Source organism: Python bivittatus, unplaced genomic scaffold (genome assembly GCF_059951505.1).
Source record: "Python bivittatus isolate LINGU-HERP-01145 unplaced genomic scaffold, Pbiv_v1 ctg000980_np1212, whole genome shotgun sequence".
Classification (NCBI taxonomy): domain Eukaryota; kingdom Metazoa; phylum Chordata; class Lepidosauria; order Squamata; family Pythonidae; genus Python; species Python bivittatus.
Window position 1 is genome coordinate 43,589,659 of NW_028277125.1, and position 18,283 is coordinate 43,607,941.

At 43.6% G+C, this 18,283-nt stretch overlaps 1 protein-coding gene across 8 annotated transcripts; it reads left to right on the forward strand.

Annotated features, from left to right (window-relative positions):
* Positions 1–1,815: 1,815 nt before the first annotated feature.
* On the forward strand, positions 1,816–16,097 carry HPS1 (HPS1 biogenesis of lysosomal organelles complex 3 subunit 1). 8 transcript variants are annotated; one of them, XR_015794267.1, is made up of 19 exons: positions 1,816–2,037; positions 2,494–2,587; positions 3,071–3,208; positions 5,137–5,279; positions 6,213–6,321; positions 6,678–6,838; positions 7,031–7,142; positions 7,949–8,041; positions 8,304–8,373; positions 8,950–8,993; positions 9,969–10,136; positions 10,216–10,395; positions 10,647–10,714; positions 11,335–11,466; positions 11,828–11,892; positions 12,500–12,645; positions 12,786–12,944; positions 13,677–13,759; positions 14,234–14,280. XR_015794267.1 is itself a non-coding variant. In XM_088131625.1 (19 exons), the coding sequence occupies exons 1-19, from the start codon at positions 1,829–1,831 to the stop codon at positions 14,394–14,396; spliced, it is 2,292 nt and encodes a 763-aa protein (XP_087987751.1). In that variant the 5' UTR covers positions 1,816–1,828; the 3' UTR covers positions 14,397–16,097. The 8 variants fall into 8 exon arrangements, 7 of the variants coding, with proteins under 7 accessions (XP_087987751.1, XP_087987752.1, XP_087987757.1 ...); XM_088131625.1 differs by having other exon boundaries at positions 12,786–12,899; positions 14,234–16,097; XM_088131626.1 differs by having other exon boundaries at positions 11,341–11,466; positions 12,786–12,899; positions 14,234–16,097.
* The last annotated feature ends 2,186 nt before the right edge of the window (positions 16,098–18,283 follow it).

Genomic DNA, 18,283 nt, shown 5'->3' on the forward strand with positions numbered 1-18,283 from the left:
TCCATGTGGCATGCCGGTTACTCCCCTTCTGGATCAGGAGGCTCTCCGGTCAGTCACTCACGCCCTGGTCATCTCTCGGCTAGACTATTGCAATGTGCTCTACATGGGGCTACCCTTGAAGAATATCCGGAAGCTACAGCTGGTTCAAAATGCAGCTGCACGGACAATCTTGGGTGCCCCCAGGATGGCACATGTAACATCTTTACTGCGAGAGATGCATTGGGTCCCAGTTTGTTTCCAGGTCCAATTCAAGGTGTTGGTTATTACCTTTAAATCTTAAATGGGTCCAGACTACCTGAGGGACCGTCTCACCCCCATCACATCAACCCATCCCACCCACTCAGGCAGAGAGGGCATGTTGTGGACCCCATCAGTGACAGAATGTTGGCTGGCAGCGTCCAGGAGGAGAGCCTTCTCTGCCGTTGCCCCTGCCCTCTGGAATATACTCCCCCCAGAGGTGCGGCGGGCCCCTATCCTCCCGGATTTTCAGAAAGGACTAAAGACCTGGCTCTGCCAGCTTGCATGGGGCAATAAGAGTTTTAACCAACCCTGGGGTGCCCTGACGACACTCCCCGAACCTAATATTTGCTATATTCCATCAATCTTTGGAGTATACTTATTTATTTAGGACTACTCTTATATTGTATTTTAAATTAATTTTATCTTTTCTGTAAACTGCCCAGAGTTGCTTTTTAACGAGATGGGTGGTGACAAATTTGATATATAAAAATAAAATGTTGACAGATGACTAGACCAGCAAGTTTAACTGTGTGTCAAAATTCACTGTTTTGTGTGGGTGCATAGAAGTATGACTATCAGCTGATATATCTTCTGGAACAGCACTGAACTCACATCCAAAAAGAGCTCTTTCAAGCTTAGTGCTATTCCAGAAGAGTGCTAAACCCACTTTCAAAAACATCCCGAACACCAGGGACAGGTGCTAGGACAGCTGTACCATACAGCAGCAGACAGACAGCTCTCTCTAGTTTCAACATGCAGCCCACCCCCATGACCACCACTTGCTGGTCATTCCTGATGGATAAAGGGGTACGGAACTCCCTCGCTACCCAAAGCAGAATACCCTGAGAGGCAGTGCCCAGGACCCAGAGAGGAGGAGGGGTCCTCCTCCATCAGCCTCAAGTGATCGCACCTCCAGGACGTCACTTGACAGCACCTTGACCGAATAGTCAGTGAAGCTTGTCAGCTCTCATCCGTGGCAAAGCCTGAGCGGGAGAAAGGGGGAAACACTGCTCTGACATCAGTGCAGACTTAAAGCTGCCATAGGTACTGGCTGGGGAAGAGATGAAGTCCGCGACGCCAACTCACAACCGAAGTAGCACTTGCTGAGGCAGAGTCGTGAAGCGGTCAGATGTAAGTGAGGAAGGGCTCTGCCCCACCACGAGGATTGAACTTTTGCCCTCCTCTTAACGGAACGGGTCCTCCCCGGAGAAAAGGCAGCAACCGGCCAAGGACACTGTGCTGCCGGAGGGAGGGGGCGCTCAGGGGCGCCTCCCCCTCTTCGCCCCCGACAACCAACTTTCACCTCCTTCGCCGTCCCTCGCCTGCACCTTAGCGAAGAGCCCCGCCCTATCTCCACTCAAAGGCGGAGCGGCGCGATTCACTGAACTGGCCCAGCAGCCAACCGAGTGGTGAGGAAATAGGTCAGGCAGCGGCGCTTTCCTTCCTCTCCGCCATCTGCGTAGGAGACTTGCCGGTTTGATTCAAAGAAAACCGACCCCCTAAACAACAACGCCCAAAGGGCGGGCAGGCGGGCGGCGTGGGAGCTCCCGAGCCTTCTCTGGTTCAGGCGGAGCTGATTCCGCGGCTCATGTGTTTTCCCGGGGCGGAGTCACGCGCGGGCGGGCTTGGCTTGGCTTGCACAAGTTCGTCCGGAGTCGATGAGGACCAATTTGGGACAGGGTCCTCCGCCGCTCCCAGCGGTTCCTGCTGCTCAGCTTACAAACTGGAAAGACCCCACGGCGCCACGTTCGCAGCCGCTCCCTGCCTCGGTTGGAGGCGTGTCCCGGGGCGGGAAAGGTAGGGCAGCTCGGCGCGGCGGGCCCGCCTGTGGCCTGAGAAAAGTTCTCCTCCTTCCGGGCAGATCGCCGTGACATCCTGGCGCTCAGTCCTGGTGGGTTTCCTACAGGGTGTCTTGATGGGGCTTCTCTCATTTCTTTCTTCCTCTGCCACGTTCGTTTCGGTGCGACAGTTACCGAGCGCTTCCTTCTTTCGAAAGGCCCCTTTGGAGCCCCATCAGCCGATATCCACCGTTATAGATGTTACTAATTTTACTTACTGACCCTTGCTCAGTTCCTCAGTGGTTACGATTTTGACTCTCTTCTTTGTTTATTTATATTTCCTGATAGATCCAAAGCTGATCTTTTTTCTTCTTCGTTTCCTGCCCCCTCATAAACAGGAACTGAATCTAGGTAACCACCTAGAAAGCCCTGCGTTTGCATTTCCTTTACAGATGAAGTGTGTCCTCATTTCCAGTGAGGGTGCTGAAGTCCTCTTCTACTGGGCCGATCCAGACTTTATGGCAATCCTGCATCAGCGTTTTGGGACCCAGGATCAGAATGGCGATGAGGTAAGCTCTGATGAGAGAATTAGCACAAATGCAGGAGCAGAAGGAGATTGGTACTGTTGGGTTCAGCTCCATTTAGAAATTGTAGCTCTTGTAGTATTAGAGCAGGTGTACTTAAGGTTTCTTTGGATGCCAAAATGGCAGTCTGCCAGCTTTTGCAGCCCCCAGAGCCCCATGTGAGTGATGGGGCCAAAAGTTTTAGGCCTGTTTCTGTATGGTTTGTAGTTCAGGGAATTAAAGAGCATAATGGGTCTTTTAAGCCTTGCCAAATCACTCAGGAAAGGTGTAGTGGCCTTGTACACATTTGATATATGCTGCTTGGTCTACTGTGAAAAGCCTAACGTGGCCCTTAAGCTAAAAGAAGTTGCATGCGCCTGTTCTAGTGATTATGTATAACTTCCTGGAAAGATATTGGGTTCCAGCTAGTCCAAGATGTGTGTGCTAACTGGAAGATAGGAATATTTGTGATTTTCCTTCTTTTCACAGATCCCTTCTGTGGAAGACAGCATCAACACGTTGTTTGCCCCCATGATCATCTCCTGTGCAACTATGCTAGAGAAGTTAGGAGACACATACACTTGCTTCTCTGCTGAAAATGGCAAACATCTCTATGTACTGCATATGGTAATTACTCACTGCTCTGCATTGCAAGCAGTTGGTGAATTTCTAATAAGGAGTGGACAAATGTATCCCTGGATGTGCCACTTGCTTTAGGACAGAAATGTACTGTCCAGTTTCGAAGTAGTATTTTCCTTCTTCTCCTAAAAGAGTTTGGTTTCTGTCCAAAAAAGCATCTTTTCCACAACTTCACTTTTTAAAAAGCCAAAAATAAACCAGTTAATAAGAATAAAGTAGTATTAAACAACACCACTTAAAACAGTAGTAAGCAAAGAGCACAATAGTTTTCCCTGACCTGGTGCTTTTTATGTGGGTTGTATTTCAGTACCCATAAACATTAGTTCACATAGCATTTGGCCACAATTATGGGAGTATTTTAGTCACCAGATTAAGGATAGAAAGAGCATAGTTGGAAGATAAACATTTGATGTATTAGATACTATTTTGTTTCCCTCCTCAAACTCAAAAAGGAGAGCCAACCAGATTTTTTTCCACAGTTGAGATGTGGAGCCTCTCAATCTACCATACCTTAGTTCTTCTGAGTCTAAGTTGCAGGCAGATTTGTGTCAGAGGAAGTCATAGCCCAATTACCATGGTCTCAAGCCAATTTGGACTTTATAAATGATAATTTAGCAGGTGCCATGGATGTCAAAATCACACATATCCATACATATCCATATGTAGTTCCAGGAGAATGAATCATCCTTCAGCTGGATTTGGACATAGTTCAGCTCCTTTTAGATCCAACCCTGTGGGGAGAAGTTGACACATTTACAAAAGGGATTCTTTGCCCACACTGCCAAGGCTAAGATGGCTAGAAGTTAATAGACACTGTTTGAAGGGCAAGAGAAAAGTCTGTATGGAGCCAATTTAAATAACGGTATTCAAACATATTTGTGTAAAGCCTCCTTAAAGATCTAATTGGGGTGGGGGGAATGTAGATCTGTTGAATGCATACCTTCTTAAAGCTGGCTATCCAGGACTAGGACCTAAAGCTGGCTGTTCAGGACTAGGACCAGCAGAGATAGATTCCTGGAAAGGCTAGGTAGAAGGGAGCTCCCAGTTGAGATCCAATTTCATCTGAGGAGTGTAAAGTAAACCTCACATTTAAAAGTAGTCCTCACTTAACAATGGTAATTGGGACCGGCAACTCTATTGCTAAGCAATGCGGTTGTAAAGTACAATGTCCCACAACCATGCCGAATTACGACAGCAATTGTGGCAGTTCCAGTTGCTGCTGTTAGGTGAATCCTGCATGGTTGCAGTGTCCTGAGCTCATGTGATCGCCATTTGCGACCCCCTGCCACCTTCCCCGTTGACTTTGTCAGAAGCTGGCAGTGAAGGTCGCAAATGGTATTCACATGACCATAGGACGCTGCATCTATTGTAATTGCAAGCTGGTTGCCAACTGCCAGAATTTTGATCACGTGACCGCATGGATGCTGTGATGGCTGCAACTATGAGTAACAGTCATAAGTCCTCTCATTCAGTGCTGTTGTGTCTTTGAACAGTTGCTGAATGAGCTGATCTCTGCACTGCCTGTATTCTTTTCCTCATCTTCTAGTTTCAGTGTTTGAGTGGTCCACTCTCCTCTTTTTCCTGCAAAGAATAATTTATAAATGGCACTGTTTGTCAGCCACAAGCTAAATGCACCCCAGCAACAGTGTATTGTAGTCTGGTCACTTCTTGATAAGTCTCAGATAATGTTCTCCAAGGTGGGTTCAGTGGCTTTAACCAACATCAGTGAACTGCCTTTGGCTTCAAATCTGGTTTGTTTAAAAAATGAAAATGTGCTTAGCGTTTTAGAGCAGTAAAGAGAACTTTTAAGAAATGTTAGTTTTATGATAAATGTTACCAGTACGTTGTTATTTTTGTTTGTCTTATAATTGTAGCTGATGCAGTTCTGTAGGCCTTTTGTTTTTTTTGTTTTTCAGTTTGGTGAGTGCCTGTACATTGCAGTGAGTGGAGATGGCCATGAGAGTGAGGATGACCTGCGCCGTCAGCTCTATGTGCTCAGAAGACTGACTGAAGCTCACTTTGGCCTAGTCACACTGGACAGCCACCTCTTCCACCGAGAGTGAGTGATTTTTTTAATTGGTTTTTTTATCCTGCCTTTATTATTTTTATAAATAACTCAAGGCAGTGAACATACCTAATACTCCTGCCTGCTCCTATTTTCCCCACAACAACAACCCTGTGAGGTGAGTTGGGCTGAGAGAGAGTGACTGGCCCAAAGTCACCCCGCCGGTTTTCATGCCTAAGGTGGGATTAGAACTCAGTCTTCTGGTTTCTAGCCTGGAGCCTTACCCACTAGACCAAACTGGCTCTAGTGATTGGGTGAAGATGGGATTTTTGTTTTGCTAGGTTTCTCATTGTGGCCTTTTTTTTTGGATGGAGCATCAGCCATGCTTCAGCTCTACTCACGTTAAGCTACTCATTTGTAATTGCACTAATTGACATGAGGGCAACTTCTTCTTTTCCATATTCTTCACACTTGGAGTTTAGACTTGGGTAAATGTTGCAACCACGTATAAACAGTTCCTACTTACTTAAGTTAGAAAGGCTCATGTAGTAGTCTTGTCCACATTGCTGTAATACAACCATTTGACCAATGGGAGTTCTAGGCATTGTAATTTTCAGGTACTCACATATTGGGAATACCAGCTTCATGAAAGTCAATGTAATATATTCTCTCTCACATATCGCCCATTGTTAAAAGTTGGTCATATGGTTCTGAGACAGAAGAGTTGGCATTACTTATAATTTATAGGCAAGTGCAGCAGCGCTGAAAGTGTTGTGTGGCTTCTAGTTCTGATGAATAACTGTGTTGTGTTGCTTGATATATTAAGGAAGACTGTACAGTTGAGTTAAGCATAATGACACTGGAATGCAATGGCATTTTCCACTTTAGGTGGAGAGGGGAACCAATGGCAAAGTATGAAGAGGAGGATGGTGAAGGGGAAAATTGGCCCTGGCTGTATTCAGCTAATTGGCTGGTTCTTTTTTGTAGACTTCGCCCCATAGAATCTGAACAACGGGCTCACATCTGGGGGCTTTTTCAGAGCCTGCTACAGACTTATAACCAGCTGCGTGAGGAAGACCAGAGCTTTGCTGTAGAGGTAAAGCAGAGTGGGTTTGTTGAAATGCATGTGAGATGCATCATTTCAAGAATGGAGGTAGCAAGCCAGAATATGTGAGTGTCCCCTGTAAGAAGTAAGCATAACTTCAGGGTAAAGCAGCTACTGGCCATTATAGCTGGGGGTTATTGGAGCTACAGACCAATATGTTGAGAAGACACCAGAATGGGGAAGGGGGGTAGTGGTGAGGGTTTTCACACTGTTTCATTAAATTGGGCTTGGGATGAAGGAATTATCCTAAATTTGTTTAGAGGAATAGAAATGTACTTTTGAAGGACTATGAGCCCCAAAGGTGGGAGTAGAGAGGCTTTTGAAATCTAAATGCCCATCTTTCTCAGGCTGTAGAGCGCCTGATCCACCCACAGCTGTGTGAACAGTGTATTGAGTTCTTGGAGCGCCAAGTTGTACAGTACATCAATGGCAACACTGAACGTGCTGGACATGAAGTAGTGCATGCCTTCCTGCTCATACACACCAAACTGCTTGCCTTTTACTCCAGGTAAAACCCCAGTTCTCCTCAGTCATTTTCCCCCTAATGCAGGTGCCACTCTTCCCAACAATTTACAAAGTTCCTCCTTTGACACTTCCCACTATTTGGCCCTCCAGTTTGCTTTCCTCTGTCCCTTTGGAAAGTCAGTATGTGGCTTTTCTAACAGTGACATTCTTTTTCTCTGTGGCACTTTGTATCCAGCCGGAATGCCAGCTCTCTGCGGCCAGCTGACTTGCTCACTCTCCTCCTGATTGTGCAAGATCTATATCCCAGCACTTCTAAGGACCAGCCTGTTCCTGAAGCACTGGCCCAGGTAGACAAATAACTATTTCATATAAGGGGAGTTATACTTGCATAAGAATCTCTCTGCCTATCTCCCTCTGTTTGGGAATCCCTTTGACAACTGCTTTGGGATGGAATGTCTAAGTAGGACTAGGTAGAAACAGGATTCTGTGATAGGGATCTTGAACTGAGAACTTTTATTTATTTAAATATCTATGTGCTAGAGATATAGATACATTCCACCTTTTCTCCAAAGTTCAAGGCAGCATACATAAGCACTCCCTTCTCCAGTTTTTCTCCTACAACAAAAGGTATTAGGCTGCAAAATAGTGACTGACTAAAAGTCATCTGGTGAGCTTTTTTGGCTGAGAATGAACTTAAATCAGGCTCTCTTTGGTTGTAGTATCTTAATTACTAAATAATATTGGTTGTGTGAGATCTGTACAGATGCCTGAATGGTTGAGCCTCTTTCTTGAATGACATTGTTAGTTAGTGGTTAGACTGCTAAACTAGAATTCAGAAGACTGGTTGAAATCCTCATCAGTTGTAAACTTCACTGAGTGATATACTCACTGAACCTATCTAAAATGAAGGTTGAAAGGTGTAATCAATATATGTTATCCTACTCTCTTTTAAAAGAAGAATGGGATAAACATGTCACAATTTCTGTTTACAGGGTCAGATCCTGTAAATGCTTATTTTCCAGTGTTATTCTACTATTTTAATTTCCCACAGTGCTAAAGCATTAAGTGATGACTAGGTACTGTGATAAATTAAACAGTGGAAAATAGCTCTTTATAGTGGGACTTGGTGCTGATGCCAAACCTGTTTGTTCAGCCTGGAGAGGGAGAACAACATCTTCAGAGGCCTCAAAGCAGTGAGAGTATTCCAGTGAACAGTCCCTTTCACCACAGCACTTCTCAAGAACAGGTGAGCACAGGCTGGTCTTTGGTATAAACTTTCAGATACCTAATGTGGCTTGGATCTGGACACTGAGTGTGGACTGGACTTCAAAAGTTTGAATAGATAGAAGACAAGAAAGCTGCTCTGAGGTATGGGACAAGCTGTATGGGATCCATCCTTTGCCAGGACTGGTTAATCTTTGTTGCCCACTGTGAGAATTTCTTCTGGGCACATGGAAGGGAGCCATGCTGGGCTCTCACTGAGTCAGTTTCCTTCCACCCTCCCTCAGATAGCAGATGACCTCTCTATGCCTGAAGAGTTCTTCACCCCCAAGGCTTCCCCTAGCCAACAGAGTACAGGTGAGTTTGGGGTCAATTGTGGAGAACATTGAGAAGAGACTGTGGAGGATAAAAAGGGCATTCTGTTATGGATCTGAGGAGGACTCTTTCAGAAGTGGGTTGCATATTAATTGGCTGTAGTAAATGGCAGCTGCTATTACCTTGCTTGCTATCTTGCTTGCAAGGAACAGAGCTCTGCTACTATTGTTGCCTTTAAAAAAGCATATGCTGCAGCCAAAACACTTAGGGCAAAATGGGATAGGTATTGCCCCAGATGCTTGGATTGGACAGTGATGGTCAAAATCTCTTGTATTAGTTACTGTCTCTTCAACTTCTTTCCCATTCCTGGGGGTAAGGGTATTTGGGTGCTTATAAGGATCCATCAATCAGTTATTTTGCAGCTATTCCACCTTTTTCTTTAATGGATTTTTTGTGGAAAAAAAGAAAAGAAAATATATGAGAACACAGAGGCTCCAAGTGGAAGATGTTCATGTCTGAACGTGCCAGTAACATTCAGTATTTGAGGCAGGGGTGAGTACATAAGAAGGCTCTGTTTGGAAGCACGCTTAGTCTCTCTTCTTTTTCTGCTGTCTGAAGGAAGTGCCTGGACTGAGGGTGCAGACTCACAGAGTGAGGGAGAGGTAAGTGCTTGGTAAGTGGTAAGTGATTTCCTGGTACGTGCTTGGATTAGGGTTGGAAGCTTTATAATCAATCCCTGTTTTCTGTACTTTCACCTTTTTGGGATTTGCTGACTATTTCCCATGCTTTTCTCTAACCTATACCTATCTCATCACCAAATCAGAAATGACCTTAGGGTTCGCACCATCAACTCACTGCACTTCTGTGAGCAGAACCTCCAGCATTGTCCCCATATGAAGAAAAGAATAAAATGAAACTTCTCAAACTATATAAAACTCCACAAAAGATAAAAAGTAGCAACAAAAACTCATCAGTGGAAGATGAAAAGAGGCAAGGAACTCTTCTATAATGAATCAAAAGGCTCATGATAGAAGAGATAATGGTGGATTTTTTTACAGTAGCCTCCCCAGACTTGGTATTCCCCAGATGCATTAGGGTACAATCCCCATAATCTTCAACCAATATAGCTAATCCTCCTGGCTCGAGGATTTGGGGAGGCCTGTTCTATGATACAATACATGCTTCCGTTTTGTTAATATAGATGGGTAGTCTATCTATCCAGTAATAGGCATCCTCTGACCCAATTCTTTTTGGTCCTGGAAGGATCGCTTTGAACAAGTCATCCTAATTAAAAAAACTCTGGGCAAGTGTTCAGTTCAAACCTAGGCAACAGCAAGGACATCTATATATCTGTGTGAGGGAGAAGTGTGGGAAGGTAGCTTCCTAGAACTCACTTCTGCCTAATATGTGCCTCCCTGTGATCTGTTCCCCAGATGTTCCCTACCTGTTTCTTAAAATTGTCAGTAGTTGGAGCTATTGCTTTATTTTGCCATCACAAATGCTCTAGTTTAAAGGAACAACGGATTACCTTGGCACATCCTTAAATTGTTGTGAAACAGGTCTAGGGACATTTATCTGAGTAGGCTCTGCAGTTCACTTTATTCTAATTCCATGACACCTGCACATTTTCTTCCTAGGTGGCTGAGGATTTGCTGCATGTTTTAGTACCCCCAGTCTCAGAAACTACAAATCCACGGAGAATATTTCTGGATGTCAACTTGAAAGAAGGCTATTGTCCCATGATGCCCCACACAATGCACTGCGTTTCACTCTGGCCAGGCATCTTGCTTGTACTCCTCACTAAGGTGAGCAGAGTCCACTGACACTCATTTGATATCCACCCAGACTGGCTGTTTCTGAATGTCCACCCTGTTTGCCTTCTAGAACCCCAGTTCCCAGGTGGCCCTTTCTCTCTACCAATTGCTGGATGGACTCCTGATGATAGAGAAGAAATTGAAAGAGGGACAGGAGACCCGGCAACCTCTGCGTTCTCAGCCATTATTTTTGGAGCTCCGACATCGAATGGACAAGTTTGTCAAGAAGCTGAGTGGACAGGAGTCACAGGTGAAAATTAAGGTCATCTATACAGAAAATGGTGGTGGATGCTTTTGCTCCATATGAGGAGGGCTGGGGTAGTGTACTGACAATGAAATCTGGCCCTTCAGTGGTGCTAATGGGATAGAATTGAGCAGACCTTTGTTGTGGTTGAGTTCCCACTTAATGCTGTGGGAATGATAATGAGATATCCTAGATAAGAAAGGAGCTGGGAAAAAAAGGAACCAGTGTGTGCAACTTTTTTTTTGTATGTCTCTCAGTTGCAGAATACCTGGCAGGAATTAAAGAACAAAGTTTCCTCTAGAAGTGAGTCTGTGAGTTCCTTGGAGTGAGTATTAGTAGGAATTATCACATCTACTGATCGATATGCGCAAGTACATTCATCTATTCAAGCGGAATACATCTGTGGGATAGTTTAAATTTTGCATCTGTGAGCATTGAGAATAGACACCTTATTTAGAAGAATTAACAAGAAAAAAGATATTCAGAATTACAGCAAGAATTTAAAACTAAAATGTAGATGATAGAACAAGCAGAGATGGGCAACTTGTGGCTCTCAGAGCTCTGCCTGATTATGATTGCTAAAAACTGAAGGTACAGAAGACCATTTCCTGCCTTTCTGAGATGGGAAGCAGATGAAAACTGTAGTGTAAACTTTAAAAGAGGCATACTACAGTTGAAACAAAAGAAGGAATAGTCCCCTCAAGGTCCCTCATAAAATTTAAGAGGCCAGTACTTCAGCCAATACTTTTGTGCAGCTAAGAAAATATATAGAAAATGTATTCAAATATTAGGAAGAGGAAAGAAAGAGAGTTCCAACTGGATAATCAGTTTTCCTATGTTTTTGACATGCTCTTTATAAAAAGTAATAGTTGAAAAATGCAAACCCAAATCAAGAATGCCACTTAGAGTGAGAGATGTCCTATAAATGTATTGATCTTTATGTTGGTTGAGGCTTTTGCAGGCATTTTGCAATGTCCGGCGGCAGCTGTGTGCTGTATATCGGCGTCTCTTCCTTGGATCTTCAGGGGCCCAAGGCTTGCCTCAGAACTTGCTGGACGGGGTGCAGCAATTCACACAGTGAGTGAGAAGTAGCAGAAAGGTGAAATTGCAGCTGAGAGTCTGGTGGGTTGCAGGATCTATAAGGCGTATTTCTGACTCTGTTTGTCTTCCAAACTCTGCTCATTCCATGCAGTCCATCTTAAGCTGGTATATCTCTACTGCTGGACAACTTTTTGACCCTCTGCTCAGAATCATCTTTTCCCCAAATGCTAATGCTCAGTTTTCTTCCACTGTAAGAAGAAGAGATAGGTGAATTGAATACTGCCCTTTCTTCCTTTTGCCCAGGACAGGTTTGCCAAATAAGCACTGTTGCTCATGACTTGCATGCATAACAACATTAATCCTTTATTTAATTTTTCTCTCCACCTTGTGTTGTCAGGGACAAGCTCCAAGATTGGAAAGACTTCTTACTGGTGAAGAGCAAGCGTAATGTCACCATGGTGTCATATCCTTTGATGTTTAGCATATCCTCCCCATCTTTCCATTTTGACTGGGGATGCTGGAAGTCCTGTGGGGAAATAGAGAGGCTCTGAGAAAGGAGAGGGAAGCACTGGGCAAAATACTGTTTTGATGCAACTACTGAAGCAAATTTGGCAGGAAAAGAATTTCTTGGGGAAACAGCCTTGAAGACAAGTTCACTGGTTTCTTTTCCACTTTCACATGCACAAAACCAATTTAGTGCTTCCCTTGCTATAGACATGTGGCAGAACTGGAGTAGAAGAGCACTGTATTTGGCTGTTTTCTGAGTTTCTCAGATGTTTGGAACAGAGCCATAAAAACCATCATGCTGTTGAAGGATAACAGAAAAAAGCAAGAAAGCACCCATACTCCTAGACGAACATTAAACTCTAAATAAATTAAATGATAGCTCTGTTACTCATTTAATTTTGAGTTTTAAAAAATAGGGATTGGACTCTTGACTCCAAAAGTTCTATGAAGTGTCTAAATATTGTTGAACAGAGTGAAAGTTTAAGGCTACTGTTTGAGCTGGTCATGGCCAAAATGGAAAAGATGCCTACCTTTAACCAAGTTCTTAACTTGCTTTCATCTACATACTTGGAAAATTTCCCAGGGCTTGTACATTTCATCTATGTGGATCGCACAGTGGGACAAATGGTGGCTCCATCACTTGGCACATCAGAGGAATCTACTTCGGAGTTAGGCAAAGGACCTCTGCTTGACTTTATTAAGAAGAAGGTAATGATAGGTGATTGATGAGTATGTGTATAAATAACCAAAACCTGGGAGATTTTGAATTTGGGTACAGCAATTGAGTTTGAGGTTTGGGCTGACTTTAAGGCAACTTTTACCTTTCTTTCTCCACCTTTGGTCCACAGGTATGGTCACTGGTGGCTTTGGCTCGAAGCTACTTGCAGAAGGGCTACACTACACTGATGATCCGGGATGGAGACTATTATTGCACCTACTTCCTCTGGTTTGAGAATGAACTGGTAATTGTGGAGGAACCCGGAGCTGAGTAGAAAAGAGCAGGGGCAGTATGCTATTTTACAACTTTATATATAAAAGAGGTTGATGCAGAATCTAAAGAACCTCCTTTTGGAGTGTGGTGCAAATGATGTAAAGAGATTTGCTTTTGTATACCCAAATTGAGTTCACAATCCTTCCCCATTAAATCCACAACTGGCTACTCCTAGTTTCTTTATTTAATTGGTATAATTTATGGCCAGGGAGAGTCTCTTTTTCTATAGCTGGTGCTTAAACAACTGGGAATCAGAAACCCTTCCTGGTTTTTTGCAGATCTTCCAGATACCTACCAGTAGAGCCAGATTTACTCATCTTTGATGAAGTAGCATTTCCCAACCTAATATTTTTAATATGTGTGGGAATCCAACTCCCAAAATTCCTACCCAGCATCTGGAAGACAACCAGACTATGGAGAATAATGTGACCTAGAATGTTGGCTCAGGATATATTAAAAAAAACTGGATTAAGGTGCTCATTCAGCTTACTCTCCCAGAACTGCTCCTACTTTCCCAGTCTGCTTCACAAAGTTAATATCAGGCTAAACTGTTGCTGTGGGGATGAACAACTAATGTGGCACATAAATACTGATGACAGGAAGATCCTACAGGCTGATGACTTCAATCTTTCTGGAGAGCACTAGGATGGGGATGCCTGCCTTAGCCATGAGCTAAGAATGCATATGTCTCATTCAGTTCCAAACATCCTTTTCCTGACAATTTCTTTCTGCTTCGGTGTCTCTGCAGGGATACAAGCTGGAGGTTATGGAAGTGCCAGTGCTTTCTGATGATTCTGTTCCCATTGGGACACTGGCAGGTGATTATTACAGGTGAGCAAGGTTTCTAGCTCCATAAATACTGGTGGATGTAGAAGGGATTTGGGGATTGATTCAAGCTCTGTGATTAGATGAAAAGGACAGTGTTTACAGCTTACTCAGTTTAACTGCCTGTTCCTCCTGGCATCATTATAACTCACAACTTTGGCGCATGTGGTCTCCAGTGTCAGGTGTAATCCTATACTGTAGTTACCCTTGTGTGATGTGAAGTTGAGAGGTGTCGTAACCATGTAAATTCTGCAACTTTAGCTTTTGCTTTGCCAGGGGACACACAACATTGGGAGGAATCTTTAAATTGCCTAAAATTGTATGGCCACACTTAAGTTTTTGCAACCCTGTTGATAGTTGAAGTGCAGTGCTTTTGTTTTCTGCTGGCTAGACCAGTGCGGCTTTGTAGAACTTTCTTGATTTCACCCTTTCACCATCACCCACTTCTATCCATTTTCTGACTCCCTCTCTCTTTCACAGGAAATTGCTCCGTTACTTTGGCAGGAAACATGCCAATGAAGTGGTGAAGTGCTATGAACTGCTGACCATCCATCTGGGCATCATGCCAAATGAACTGGTGATCCAGCAGGCACGCAGCTTGGCCCAGCAACTCTGGGAGCCAACACGCATCCCCTTGCTTTAGGGGCCTTGACTGGTGCTCCGTTGAATTTGGCTGTTTACTTCTTTCTGGACAACATTGCATCTCAGGTCTCTGCTGATTTTACTTCAGTGGGACAGGTCTAGCTTGGACAGTGTTTTTACTTCACCTGCATTGGAAGTTCAGATTAGATCAACTTGTTCATTCATCTTCCCTCACAACATCAAAAAGCTCTGTCCCAAAACTTATCTTGGATACCAACAGTGATTCCTGTCAGAGCACAGCTACTGACAGAGCACGGGTCCTTGGTGTGAGATTGGATTGGAGAAGGTGTGATGCAGGACTTCCTTTCTTGTAACTGTATCAGAACTTTGACTCAAAAGCCCACTCGGCACAGCTTGTAAACTTATGTGTTTCATTCAGTGCCTAGTTTTCTTAGGTACTTCATTATCATTAAATATTTATCCTAAATGTGAGAAATGTAATGTACAATAATTTAGAGCAGAAAAGGTAACATTTTAGGTCTCTTACAAAATACAGAAGATAAACTACCCTCCACCACCCTGTCTAGATTTCAGGTCTCACTCTCTTATCACTCCAATTCACTTTTTTTAAAATCTTCTTTGTAAGTGTATTCATATCCAATGAAAGACTGCAACCATCCTCTGTTTTTTAAACATTTTTTTAAGAATGTCTATGGGGCACATACAGCCCTGGATTAACTATTAAGCAAAATAAGCACATGCTAAGGTCACCAACGGAAGGTGGTAGCACCACAGAGTCCCCCCCCCAGCTCTGTCATCCCCTTAACTCTTTCACTGCCCCACTCAACTTCAATTTTTTTTTTTTTGCAATTGTCTGTAACTGCCATGTTCAACCTTAATCTGCATTGTCAAAAAATGTTTTCTTTGGCATGGTGAGTGACAGATGTTTAATAGACAAGTCTTAATGTCTTGTCACTTAAGAAATGGAAGGACCGTGGGGCACCGTTGTTGGGCTGTGCTTAGGGCATCAGTTGGCTTTAATTAGCCTGCGCACATAGAAAAGCCAGAGGTATTTTTTTTAAATGATTTTTTTTCTCAGAGGCTTTTTGTGTTGTTTTTTGTTTTTATCTTGCTTTGCAGCATGCCAGCTTCCCATTTATTTATTTTATTCCTTAAAATATAATTTCAAAACAGGTGGGCAGGGAGGTTTTCAGGTGCCAAGGAATATACCCACAAGCACCAAGTTCTCTCTCGATTTATAAATGTTTGTAAAACTTGCATACAAAAGAGACATGAACACAATGAAAATTGTGTCCATAGAAAAAGAACTGAGAATTCTCAGCCTTAACAGTTTATACCATATCAGCCTTCAATATTCTAATTATCCAATAAAGATAGAAGCAAATTGGCAAAGCTGGCTATGTTTGTGGCTAAAACAATCCAACAGCCTCTGTTATACTACTGTTTTTACAAACCAGTGATGTGAAGCCAGTTGCGGAGGGCAAGAAACATCAAGAAATTTCTTTCATTGGCCGAGGGATTATCAGAGTTCTAGTCCATCACATCTGGAGCATACTAAACTGGTGATGGCTGAACTAAATTGATTTCAGGTTTGATCCAAAGCAGCTATTTGTCTATTCTTGCCCATGTCTGCTGTTGCCATTTTTTCCCCTAAAACACGTGCATTATTTAATATCCAGACAGGCTGGTACATTTCTCTGGCTATGTCTGTTATAAAGATGAAATTTCTACCTAACATGCACCTCTTGTTTATTTTATTTTGTCTGTTTCATCTTTATCTGGAAACAGTTTTCAGTATGATAAAACATCTATCTAGAAAAAGTAGTAGTACTTCTAAGGATTACTTGTATAGGAAAGTGAGAGCCAAGGTTTATTCGAAGTTCTTGGCAGCAGATTTCTTTATTAGTAATGAATTAATTATATAGCCCTTTCTTCCACAGCTGAGTTACTGTATTCACCTGTCCTAGAGCTGGCAGAAAACTATACTGGCATATAATTCACTGTTCCCATTGCTGATCCCTATCCTGTGTCTATTGCCTCTGGGTTGGCTTGTTGCCAAACAGTGGTGTCCTGATATTGCACAGGCAGGTTGTGTTAAGCATGGCAAACTGGTGAAACCCTCTGGCTTTGCTGTCCACTCATGTTTTGGATGTCAGCAGCCAGCAGGAAAGCATTGGCAGGGAGGGGGCCTTAGGAGGCCGCAAGTCTTGACAGATAGCTGACCCACATCTGCTTTATCAAGTGCAAAACCAGATGACACACTCAGTACCAATAGAAGAGAATTCCTTAATCTCACAACACATGGACAGACTTAACCATAGTTTCAACTGGGAAACTGTCAGCATCTTAGACCAAGCTAAATCCAAAAATGCCAGGGAATTCCTGGAAGCTTGGTATTCAGACAAGGCAGCCATCAACAGGCACACAGGGATAAATAACATCTACGCACTATTCAAAAGAGACAATAAAAAGGAAAACAAAAGACCAGGACATTTCACCAGCAATCATCACCCAGATAAGCAGAGATTAACACCAAGATTATCACCAGGCATACAATCAAGTAGTAAACAATACCCCAATCAAGGAACTATCAGAAGGGGAAAAAATAAAACCCCCACCCCCACCAATGCTGGCAGGGCATGCCGTTGTGTATAAACAGAGAGCAAACCCCATTCCATTCTAGCACTGAAGATGTTACCTAGCCGGATAACAAAACATTTGCAAGAAAACAACCAAGCTCAGAGAACCCCAAGGACTCCACACACTCAGTAACCCAGTAGCCTCTCCCTCTCTCATGTGATAAAGCAGGAGAACCAGCTCTCTAAAAACCCAGCAGCTGTACCCCACAGCTCCTCCAGCCACTGATCAGCTGTCCATGGAGCTGAGGGTAGAGCAGGGCAGTAGCTGTGTCCAGCTCTTTCTACCAGGAGATGGAACAAAGGAATGGTGGCAGAGGAGAGGGCTGGGACCTGGGCGGAGAACTGGTGCCCGCACAAGCCTGATGTTGGCAATGAGTGTTTGCTATTCACAGGATAGTCAGCAAAGCATGTCAGATTTCACATATCTGGAAACTGCTGTAGGTTGCTGATGGCTTTAGGTTGAAGAATATACTGTACTTTAGAACCAAAACAGCTGAGCATCACTTAAGACTGTCTCATTCACATGCTGAGGATGAGATGAAGGCAATTTAATGGGGGATGCTGCAGAATAAAGTGGTACATGTTGGTACATGGTTAAGATGCAAGCGAGGAGAGCTGGGCTATCTAGCTAGATGAGACCATACATTCACAAGTGAAGGAACCCTAGGCTGAAGGAACCGCTAAGACTGAAGAGGTGAAAGAAACCCTTAGAAAGAAGACCCACAGGGAAGAAAGTGTCTCCCCCTCCAAGGAGCCCAGGAAGGACTGAGCATGCTCAGCAGCCTCAACCTCAAAACCCTCCCTGTGTTGGGTGGGTGGGTGTGAGTACCAAATAAGGAGGAAGAGAAAGAAGGGTCCTGTGTGGCAGAGGATGTCGCTGAGATTCTGAATTTTGGTGGTGCAACGTTCTGGCACAGGTCTTCCTTCTAAAATAATGTAAATGTGCTGCCATTAAAGGTTGACAAGAATGAAGCAATGTGACATATCCTCCTGCATTGCCATCCACTGGTAAACAATATGTTTTTAACACAGAAAAAAAACCTGTGGGTAGATTTTCATTAAGTCTGCAAAGCAGAAATATTCTTCAATAACTTTGTTCCTCCAGCCACTTAGAAGGCAGGGCGGGGACTGATAACACAGAAGCATGTGAAAGATGGCCAGGCCAGCGGAGTGGAAGTTGTAATTATACGAATAGATATCAGAAGTTAATTATTTTTTTAAACGCTTGACTGGAAGCCCTTCTAATCTCAGCTGCCTGCAAATGTTAGCAATGACTGTGATTATCCAG

Bases quoted from the DNA above. Each gene is read 5' to 3' on its own strand.
- HPS1 (XM_088131625.1), top strand. From the start codon at position 1,829: ATGTGTTTTCCCGGGGCGGAGTCACGCGCGGGCGGGCTTGGCTTGGCT. The intron at 11,467-11,827 runs GTGAGTGAGAAG...TTGTGTTGTCAG, and splicing joins GGGGTGCAGCAATTCACACA to GGACAAGCTCCAAGATTGGA. The intron at 12,646-12,785 runs GTAATGATAGGT...TTTGGTCCACAG, and splicing joins TTGACTTTATTAAGAAGAAG to GTATGGTCACTGGTGGCTTT.